An 11,937-nucleotide genomic window follows, 5' to 3' on the forward strand; every position below is an offset into this window, starting at 1 on the left:
TAAATGTCCTTATGAGATAAGCTTTATAAATGATGTGTTGAGATGGACTTCATAAATGAAGTGTTGATGAGATGAAATTTATAAGTGATGTGCTGAGTTGAGCTTTATAAATGATGTGCTGATGAATTGAGATTTATGAATGATCTGTTGAGATGCGTTTAATAAATAATGTGTTGATGAGATTTGCTTTATAAATGATGTCTTGATGAGATGACCTTAATAAATGATATGTTGATGAGATAATCTTAATAAATGTGCTGAGATGAGCTTTATAAATGATTTGTTGATGAGATGTGCTTTATAAATGATCTGTTGATGAGATGACCTTAATGAATGATGTGTTGATGAGATAAGCTTCATAAATATGCTTATGAGATGAGCTTTATAAATGATGTGTTGATGAGATATGCTTTATAAATGATCTGTTGATGAGATGACCTTAATGAATGATGTGTTGATGAGATAAGCTTCATAAATGTGCTTATGAGATGAGCTTTATAAATGATGTGTTGAGATGGGCTTTATAAATGAAGTGTTGATAAGATGAAATTTATAAGTGATGGGCTGAGTTGAGCTTTATAAATGATGTGCTGATGAATTGCGCTTTATAAATGATGTGTTGAGCTGAGCTTAATAAATAATGTGTTGATGAGATGTGCTTTATAAATGATGTGTTGATGAAATGTGCTTTATAAATGATGTGTTGATGAAATGAGCTTTATAAATGATGTGTTCAGATGAGTTTAATAAATGATGTGATAATTAAATGAGGTTAATAAATGATGTGTTGATATGAACTATATAAATGATGTGTTGAGATGAGTTTTATAAATGATGTGCTGATGAAATGAGCTTAATAAATGATGTGTTGAGATGGGCTTTATAAATAAAGTGTTGATGAAATGAAATTTATAAGTGATGTGCTGATGAATTGAGCTTTATAAATGATGTGTTGAGATGAGCTTAATAAATAATGTGTTGATAAGATGTGCTTTATAAATGAGCTGTTGATGAGATGAGATTTATAAATGATGTGTTTATGAGATGAACGTAATAAATGATGTGATGATGTGATGTGCTTTATAAATGTTGTGTTGATGAAATGAGCTTTATTAATGATGTGTTCAAATGAGCTTTATAAATGACGTGTTGAGATGACCTTTATAAATGATGTGTTGAGATAAGCTTAATAAATGTGCTTATGATATGAGCTTTATAAATGATGTGTTGAGATGGTCTTTATAAATGAACTGTTGATGACATGAAATTTATAATTGTGCTGAGTTGAGCTTTATAAATTATGTGCTGATGAACTGAGCTTTATAGATGATGTTTTAATGAGATGAGCTTTATAAATGATTTGTTCAGATGAGATTTATAAATGATGTGCTGATGGAATGAGCCTTATAAATGAAGTGTTTATGAGATGAACGTAATAAATGATGTGTTGATGAGATGACCTTAATGAATGATTTATTGATGAGATAAATGTGCTTTATAAATGATCAGTTGATGAGCTGAGCTTTATAAATGATCTGTTGAGATGGGCTTTATAAATGAAGTGTTGATGAGATGTGCTTTATAAATTATCTGTTGATGAGCTGAGCTTTATAAATTATCTGTTGATGAGCTGAGCTTTATAAATTATGTCTTGATTAAATGAGCTTTATAAATGATGTGCTGATGAATTGAGCTTTATAAATGATGTGTTGAGATGAGTTGAATAAATAATGTGTTGAGATGTGTGTTATAAATGATCTGTTGATGAGATGAGCTTTATAAATGATGTGTTTAAGAGATGAATGTAATAAATGATGTGATGATGAGATGTGCTTTATAAATGGTATGTTGATGAAATGAGCATTATTAATGATGTGTTCAAATGAGCTTTATAAATGACGTGTTGAGATCACCTTTATAAATGATTTGTTGATGAGATAAGCTTAATAAATGTCCTTATGAGATAAGCTTTATAAATGATGTGTTGAGATGGACTTCATAAATGAAGTGTTGATGAGATGAAATTTATAAGTGATGTGCTGAGTTGAGCTTTATAAATGATGTGCTGATGAATTGAGATTTATGAATGATCTGTTGAGATGCGTTTAATAAATAATGTGTTGATGAGATTTGCTTTATAAATGATGTCTTGATGAGATGACCTTAATAAATGATATGTTGATGAGATAATCTTAATAAATGTGCTGAGATGAGCTTTATAAATGATTTGTTGATGAGATGTGCTTTATAAATGATCTGTTGATGAGATGACCTTAATGAATGATGTGTTGATGAGATAAGCTTCATAAATATGCTTATGAGATGAGCTTTATAAATGATATGTTGATGAGATATGCTTTATAAATGATCTGTTGATGAGATGACCTTAATGAATGATGTGTTGATGAGATAAGCTTCATAAATGTGCTTATGAGATGAGCTTTATAAATGATGTGTTGAGATGGGCTTTATAAATGAAGTGTTGATAAGATGAAATTTATAAGTGATGGGCTGAGTTGAGCTTTATAAATGATGTGCTGATGAATTGCGCTTTATAAATGATGTGTTGAGCTGAGCTTAATAAATAATGTGTTGATGAGATGTGCTTTATAAATGATGTGTTGATGAAATGTGCTTTATAAATGATGTGTTGATGAAATGAGCTTTATAAATGATGTGTTCAGATGAGTTTAATAAATGATGTGATAATTAAATGAGGTTAATAAATGATGTGTTGATATGAACTATATAAATGATGTGTTGAGATGAGTTTTATAAATGATGTGCTGATGAAATGAGCTTAATAAATGATGTGTTGAGATGGGCTTTATAAATAAAGTGTTGATGAAATGAAATTTATAAGTGATGTGCTGATGAATTGAGCTTTATAAATGATGTGTTGAGATGAGCTTAATAAATAATGTGTTGATAAGATGTGCTTTATAAATGAGCTGTTGATGAGATGAGATTTATAAATGATGTGTTTATGAGATGAACGTAATAAATGATGTGATAATGTGATGTGCTTTATAAATGGTGTGTTGATGAAATGAGCTTTATTAATGATGTGTTCAAATGAGCTTTATAAATGACGTTTTGAGATGACCTTTATAAATGATGTGTTGAGATAAGCTTAATAAATGTGCTTATGATATGAGCTTTATAAATGATGTGTTGAGATGGTCTTTATAAATGAACTGTTGATGACATGAAATTTATAAATGATGTGTTGAGCTGAGCTTAATAAATAATGTGTTGATGAGATGTGCTTTATAAATGATGTGTTGATGAAATGTGCTTTATAAATGATGTGTTGATGAAATGAGCTTTATAAATGATGTGTTCAGATGAGTTTAATAAATGTGCTGATGAGATGAGCTTTCTAAATGGTGTTGAGGAGATGTACTTTATAAATGATGCGTTGATGAGATGAACTTTATAAATGATGTGTTCAGATGAGTTTAATAAATGATGTGATAATGAAATGAGGTTAATAAATGATGTTGATGATATAAACTTTATAAATGATGTGTTGAGATGAGTTTTATAAATGATGTGCTGATGAGATAAGCTTAATAAATGTCCTTATGAGATAAGCTTTCTAAATGATGTGTTGAGATGGACTTCATAAATGAAGTGTTGATGAGATGAAATTTATAAGTGATGTGCTGAGTTGAGCTTTATAAATGATGTGCTGATGAATGTGTTGATGAGATGACCTTAATGAATGATATGTTGATGAGATAATCTTAATAAATGTGCTGAGATGAGCTTTATAAATGAAGTGTTGATCAGATGATCTTACTAAATGATTTGTTGATGAGATGTGCATTATAAATGATGTGTTGATGAAATGAACTTTATAAATATCTTCAGATCAGCTTAATAAATGATGTGCTAATGAAATGGGGTTAATAAATGATGTGTTGATGAGATGACCTTAATGAAAAATGTGTTGATGAGATGAGCTTAATAAATGTCCTTATGAGATAAGCTTTATAAATGATGTGTTGAGATGGACTTCATAAATGAAGTGTTGATGAGATGAAATTTATAAGTGATCTGCTGAGTTGAGCTTTATAAATGATGTGCTGATGAATTGAGATTTATGAATGATCTGTTGAGATGCGTTTAATAAATAATGTGTTGATGAGATTTGCTTTATAAATGATCTGTTGATGAGATGAGCTTTATAAATGATGTGTTTATGAGATGTCCTTTATAAATGATGTGTTGATGAGATGACCTTAATGAATGATGTGTTGATGAGATAAGCTTCATAAATGTGCTTATGAGATGAGCTTTATAAATGATGTGTTGAGATGGGCTTTATAAATGAAGTGTTGATGAGATTAAATTTATAAGTGATGAAATGAGCTTTATAAATGATGTGTTCAGATGAGCTTTATAAATCATGTGCTAATGAAATGAGCTTAATAAATGATGTGTTGAGGAGATGATCTTTATAAAGGATGTGTTGATGAGATGACCTTTATAAATGATGTGTTGAGATGAACTTAATAAATGATGTTTTGCTGAGATGAGCTTTATAAATGATGTGTTGATCAGATGATCTTTCTAAATTATTTGTTGATGAGATGAGCTTAATAAATGTGCTTATGAGATGAACTTTATAAATGATGTGTTGAGATGAGCTTTATAAATCTTTTGAGTTGAGCTTTATAAATGATGTGTTGATGAGATGATCTTTATAAATGTGTTGATGAAATGAGCTTAGTAAATGATGTATTGATTAGATGAGCTTTATAAATGATGTGTTGAGATAAGCTTTATAAATGTGTTGAGATGAGCTTTATAAATTATTTGTTTTTGAAATTATCTTTATAAATGATCTGTTGAGATTACCTTTATAAATGATGTGTTAATAAGTTGAGCTTTATAAATGATTTGTTGAGATGAGCCTTATAAATGATGTTTTACTGAGATGAGCTTTATAAATGATGTGTTGAGATGAGCTTTATAAATGATGTGTTGAGATGAGCTTTATAAATGAGGTTTTACTGAGATGAGCTTTATAAATTATGTGTTGATCAGATGATCTTATTAAATTACGTTTTGATGAGATGAGCTTTATACATGATTTGTTGATGAAATGAGCTTTATAAATGTGTTGATGAGATGAGCGTTATAAATGATATCCTAATGAAATGAGTTTACTAAATGATGTGTTGATGAGAGGAGCTTTATAAATGTGTTGAGATGAGCTTTATATATGATGTGTTGATCAGATAAGCTTCATAAAGTCTTTCTTGAGTGCCTCATTTAAGGCCCGCACAGAGCACACATTTCACGCAATAGCTAGAAATGACGATCTGATTGAGTGTTTCTTATTGGCTGAACCGTTGGCCGGGTGATGAACAGTCTGCTGGGTAGTCTAGTGTGATAGGGTGTCGCGCGATGTGAAATTTAGTGTTATTGATTTCGAGCTATATGTTTTATGTAGGTAAAAACATCACACTTCTGATAAGATAGTAAGAGTATGTCAACTGATGAGCTGGTCACTGTAGCAGACCAGCTAAACTATCAAAAAATAAACTTGAACAAAAACCTAGCTTATGCTGTGAACTAGTAGCACACTCTGAATGTGATTTAAAACTTCTTATTAAATGAAGTCGTGTAAAACCTATTTGAGTCAAATGGGATTTTATCGGTGTTCTTTAAGGCTGCGTTCTATACAACCTAGAAATGATAAATAAGCCAGAATGTGGAGCGTCAACAGTTACTGTTGGTCTCTGTGGAGCCCATCCCCTCTCAATTTAAAACAGTGTTTATTTTTCCTGTGACTACAGCTTTTGAGTGTTGAGGGCCTTTCTGATTTTGTGCTATCGAAAGTAACTGGTGACAGAATGGCACAGGTTATGTGGACTTGCTTACTTTATAATAGCGAGGAGTTGATCTCACATCCACTATTAAAGTTATTCATTCAAATTTTTAAAGCCCCCTTTACTTAGAGTGCTGTGAGGAGAGTGTGTGTTTTAAGCAAGTTATGTCCAATATGGTGTATGTTCATAGAAGGCAAACACTTCCACATCCAGGTGTACAGTCAATATTGAATCTTGTTTCGTGGGTTGAGCATTTTGGGAATTAAAATAAATAAATAAATAACTAGCACGTTGTAAAGTAGCTTCAGCGCTGTCAATTTCAATAGGCTACCTAAATCCTATTAGCTGCATCAGCTGGACCTCTTGCAGTTCGTGTACCGCTCCAACCACTCTACAGATGATGCCATCTCTACCACACTTCATCTCGCACTCACACATCTGGATAAAAAGGGCACCCATGTAAGAATGCTGTTCATAGACTTCAGTTCAGCATTCAACACCATTGTTCCTCAGCATCTGATTGGAAAGTTGAGCTTACTGGGCTTGAACACCTCCCTCTGCAACTGGATCCTGGATTTCTTGACTGATAGACCTCAGTCAGTCCGGATCAGGAGTGGCACTTCCAACACCACCACACTGAGTACTGGTGCTCCCTAGGGCAGCGTACTCAGCCCTCTGCTGTTCGAATCACTTCATCAAGTTCGCTGATGACACGACCGTGGTGGGTCTCATCAACAAAGACAACGAGTCAGCATACAGAGAGGAGGTGCGAGAACTGCTGAGCTGGTGTAAGGTCAACAACCTGTATCTGAATGTTGACAAGACAAAAGAAATGGTTGTTGACTTCAGGAGAGCAAGGCGAGATCACTCCCCGCTTGCCATCAATGGCTCCTCAGTGGAGATCGTCAAGAACATCAAGTTCCTTGGTGTTCACATAGCGGAGAACCTCACCTGGACCCTGAACACCAGTTCCATCACCAAGAGAGCCCAGCAACGTCTTTACTTCCTTCGGAAGCTGAGGGAAGCCCATCTCCCATCACCCATCCTCACTACCTTCAGCAGAGGTACTGTAGAGAGCATCCTGAGCAGCTGCATCATTACCTGGTTTGGGAACTGCACCGCCTTTGAGCGCAAGACCCTCCAGAGAATAGTGAGAACAGCTGAGAAGATCATTGGGGTCTCTCTTCCCTTCATCAAGAACATCGACATAACACGCTGCATCCGGAAAGCCACCACCATTGTGAAAGACTCCACACACCCCTCACATGAACTGTTCACCCTTTTGCCATCTGGAAGAAGGTACCACAGCATCCAGTCCTGCACCTCCAGACTGTGCAACAGCTTCTTCCCAGAAGCCATTAGACTCTGGAACTCTGGCTAACTAATTCCAATTCAGATTCCAAAATTGGCACTTTTATACATGCTTATACACAGTCTCACACACACACACATCGAGCATACTTTCAGGCAGTGATTTTGGTTGAGCATGGCCAGCAAGGTCAAAAAGCAGAGATGCGATTATGATATTCTACAGCCTCACGCTCCTTTCCACTTGGTGGCGCCAATGAAACATCTATTCAAACTCTAATAATAACTTGCACAAGAAGAAGTTTGATGAACATGGCCACTTCCATCTGTAGGACGTTGAAATTATTTCATGAGACGACATGGCACAATTTAAAGGTTTGGAACAAAACAAAAAAACTTTAAAAAAAAAAAGTTTACTAGTGTGTCAGTAGTATTAATATACAATGCTGTTTGACTGACTAAGCAAGAAAATGGATTATGGGCTGAGAAGCGCGATTTTGTTTACCATTCTCGAAATGGTAGTCTAAGGTAGCCAGATGGCTAACTTAACTAGCTGGTTAGTTCCTTTGCTTTTAAGTTTGGAATTGATCGCCTTTGTATTTGATGTTGCTTCAGCATGTTGTGGTTCCGATCCGAACGAAGAAACGCTTCTTCATTCCTCCCCCTGTGAATGTGAAAAGCAAGACCCAAGCAGAGCAGATGGCGAAGGCGCGCGCATCCGGTGTGGTCATCCCGCAGGAGTACATGGAGAGAGCCATCAACATTTCATGCACAGGTACGCCGACGCCAGGTTATAGTTGACCAGACTCTATTAACTGATCTGTTACTCAAAAGCTTGCATTTGTCCCCTCGTCAGCTGCGCTTGTTTGCTACCTCAGCTGTAACCCCTAAAAGGAGGGAGTAGTGGACAGAGATATGATACAGCATACACCATTTAAAACCAAAACCTAGTTGGCTGGTTAACAAAGCTGACTGTTTAATCTAGAGATCTGTAATAGGTTAATTAATGTTTTACTCACCAAATGTGACGTACTTGCAGCATTTATGCCTGGCGTAGTATACAGAAGACTTTCTGTCCTTCAGAATTAAAGGATGTGCTGACCACTGATGAACTCAAGTTGTTTCCCCTCTTGGTATTTTCACATTGTAGAAAACATCCTGACTAGCATTTTGAGCATGCTGCGAGGTACAGGGTGATCTGTTAAACCAATGAAATACAAAGTTTTTGCTTTGACTAACACAACTAATGCATTAAAATAATATTGATCAGTGGAAAAGTAACTACCAGTTCACTCCAGAATCATGACACAGGTGTCTGTCCAGGCATTTTGCAAGATGGAGATAGGGAGCTGAAAAACTGGACTAAAATCGAACATCTGGCCAGCCTACTCAGTTTCCTTGTGATGTTCAATATAGCAGTTGTTCTTTAGTTGTCCATTTTTAATGTTCACAACTTATTAAAAGTGGCGTGTGCTCTGCCTCTTATGCTCATATTGTTCAACCTTTTTTCTGCTTCACATTTATAGCTGGGATCTTTGATCCGTACATACCTCCTGAGGGTGATGCTCGCCTCTCCTCTTTATCTAAAGAGGGTTTGATGCAGCGCACAAAGCAGATACAACAGACTGCTGCCTCCCAACTAGCGTAAGAATAAACGATGGCTCTCGTTCTCTCTCATATATATGTATATGTGTATATATATATATATATATATATATATACACACACACACACACACACACACACACACACACACACACACACTGCCTGGCCAAAAAAAAAGTCATCACTTGGATTTAACTAAGCAAATAGGTAAGAGTCTCCCATTGGATAATTACTGCATGGGTGATTGTTTCAGCTGGCAACAAGTTACTTAACTGATGCAGTGAGTAGCTTCTCGTTTGTTAAACAACCATGTCAAAAGACATCCTGTGGTTGTGGAAAAGATGTTAATCTGTTTCAGAAGGGTCAAATTATTGGCATGCATCAAGCAGAGAAAACATCTGAAATTGCTGAAATTACTAAAATCAGGTTAAAAACTGACCAATGATTTATTATAAAGGTTAGCTGACTACCTGAATATACTGAATGACCAGGTTATTCCATCAATGGATTTTTTTCTTCCCTGATGGCACCGGCTTATTCCAAGATGACAATGCCAGAACTCATTGGGCTCAAATTGTGAAAGAGTGGTTCAGGGAGCATGAGACATCATTTTCCCACATGGCTTGGCCACCACAGAGTCCAGACCTGAACCCCATTGAGAATCTTTGAGATGTGCTGGAGAAGACTTTGCACAGTAGTCCAAATCTCCCATCATCAATACAAGATCCTGGGGAAAAATTAATGCAACTCTGGACAGAAATAAATGTTGACATTGCAGAAGGTTGTGCAAATGATGCCGCAGCAAATGCATGCCGTAATCAAAGCTAAAAGCAGTTCAAGGAAATAGTAGTGTGTGTGACCTTTTTTTTTGGCCAGAAATATTAAAAAATTGTAGTAAAGTACACAGTGTTTCCAGAGATAATTTTGTTTCAGATTAAATATATAAAGGTTATGTGTATCTTGTACCTGCATTACACTCTAAATATAAGGGGTTTATTTTTGTAGGATACGTAAAATAAAGGAACATGACTCAGAGTTTTCTACGAAGGAGTTTGCTGTGCGAGCTCAGGAAATCTTCATTGAGGCCCATATGGCGCTGACTCAGTAAGGAATGTTTTCTATTCTTGATTGTGACATAAACCCAATATGAATATATTAATGAACTTCATATTTAAGAGATTTGTCTCCAATGTAATGGGGTGGCAATATGGACCTTTATTTGGCACCATTACTGTACGTTTGGCATCCAATGAGTTTGACGTTTTAAATGTCTATGTAGATAACATTTCTTATGAACTGTGTGGGCGCAATGCCAGAAGGCTCAACTAGTACATGTGACCAGTCTAAAGGGCAATGTCTACCATCTTGTTTACCATTTACTGAGCGCAGTCACTTCCTGTTTGCGTTTTCCTTATGGAGTTACAATGTTGACTTGTTGTTCTTTTTTCCCTCCCACTCAGTGTAATTTAACTTCTTTAACTTTTTATATATATATATATTTTAATTATTATTATTATTATAGAGCAGTTCTTATCACAGTTAACTTTGGATAACAATGTCCTTTTCCCACTGTCTCCTTTTTAAGGTTCAACAAGGAGAAACTCCATTCTTTGGTGACGGAAAGGTGCTACCCTGTATGTAAACCATGTAATTAAACTTTTAGAATATAGAAATTTTAGAGCACTTCCCAAATGTGAACAAGTTGGACATAATTACACATTTCCATAAAGAAAAAAGTGATTTATTTTCTATCATATTGGTGTGATTTAAGAGCTGGGGGCCATTTGTCAGTCATGTTCAGCAGGTAACAGAGCTGCTCCCTGTTGTAGGAGATGGTTCGAGGGAACCGCTACAAAACCTTGCACTGGCGCTTCATTGAGTCCTTGGAGCCACCACGGATTGTCCATGCTAGGTGCCCTGACATGATAAGCAAAGGCAATCTGTATGGCCAGGTGACGATCCGCATGCACTCCAGACAGGTGAGGGGCATATGGTAACAGCAGGGTTTGTGTGTGTTACCGCCAGTTGTCTACTGTTCGGCTGTGGTTGGAGCCGATGGTGCTTCATTTTTAAAATTTATCAAGCTTTTTTTCCCCCCCGTAGACATTGGCGATTTATGACCGGTTTGGCCGCTTGATGCTGGGAGACGAGGAGGAACCGAGAGATGTCCTGGAGTATCTAGTAATGGAGAGGCACCTGGTCAACCCGTATGGCTGCTGGAGGCTACATGGCAAGATTGTCCCGGCCTGGGCACCCTCTAAAGGCCCTGTCATTAAGGTTTGTGGGTTTGGTGGTTCTCTCTAATCAACACAAGATAAGAGCCAGCAATATAATATTGGCTACATTATTGGCCTGTATATTGTTTACTGAGCACTATTTCTTATGGATTACCTTACATTTTTGAAACATATTATTCAACAATTCTAGGCACTGTCTAATTTTCCAGTTTTCGTTTGTTACCTCCTTTAATATGTTTCTCTCCATTATCAGATTCTTAACTTCTATTCCTGTTTTTTTGCCTTTAGACTGTTATGCTCCCAGGCCCCCTGCTTAAACCAGGAGAGGAGTTTGAGAGTCTCAATTATGAAGTGCCCAAGCCAAAGCCAGTGCAGTGGTATAAGTAGCCCAGAAGGTGGCGCCTCCAACCACATTGTACAGACTATCGACTTTTGACATGACTGGTTTCCCTGAATAAATATTAAATTTAACATACCTTTCAGTGTTCATCACTAGAACGATAAAATTGTCACTATGCAGTTGTTCAGAATATCTCCAGAGAATTTTACTTAAACATGTCCATTAAACTATTGCTTGTTCCCTTGTATGTTTAAAGGAATTAATAGTGACTTTTTTTTGCCTGTTCTTAAACTGTTGGTGACTTTAAAGTCATACAAACTACATTGTACATCATTTCATTTAATTGAATGAAAATGCTACCACAATCCTGTACATTTTGTTCAAAATTATAGAACTACAGAACAAAGAGCTGATGCCAATTCACTCTTTTACAACAAATTAATAGAGCATTTCATATTTTTTAACCTAACATTCTCCTAATTTAATCAATTACTTCCACCCACTAACTAGGTCACTACTTCTGGCAGATTAACGACCAGCCTGGGAGGATAACACGTGCTTCCTCATAGGACATCTGAATGCACAGAGAGGAGAGCATCATTTA

The 11,937-nt window shown here is 35.8% G+C and overlaps 1 protein-coding gene across 1 annotated transcript; it reads left to right on the forward strand.

Moving 5' to 3' along the window:
• The first annotated feature begins 7,443 nt into the window (after positions 1–7,443).
• LOC113582506 (large ribosomal subunit protein mL45) lies at positions 7,444–11,580 on the forward strand. Its single transcript, XM_027018282.3, has 8 exons — positions 7,444–7,526; positions 7,767–7,926; positions 8,678–8,795; positions 9,762–9,860; positions 10,342–10,390; positions 10,586–10,735; positions 10,860–11,033; positions 11,282–11,580. The coding sequence occupies exons 1-8, from the start codon at positions 7,458–7,460 to the stop codon at positions 11,378–11,380; spliced, it is 918 nt and encodes a 305-aa protein (XP_026874083.2). The 5' UTR covers positions 7,444–7,457; the 3' UTR covers positions 11,381–11,580.
• The last annotated feature ends 357 nt before the right edge of the window (positions 11,581–11,937 follow it).

The sequence above is a fragment of the Electrophorus electricus genome, chromosome 26 (genome assembly GCF_041902795.1).
Source record: "Electrophorus electricus isolate QZ-2024a chromosome 26, ASM4190279v1, whole genome shotgun sequence".
Classification (NCBI taxonomy): domain Eukaryota; kingdom Metazoa; phylum Chordata; class Actinopteri; order Gymnotiformes; family Gymnotidae; genus Electrophorus; species Electrophorus electricus.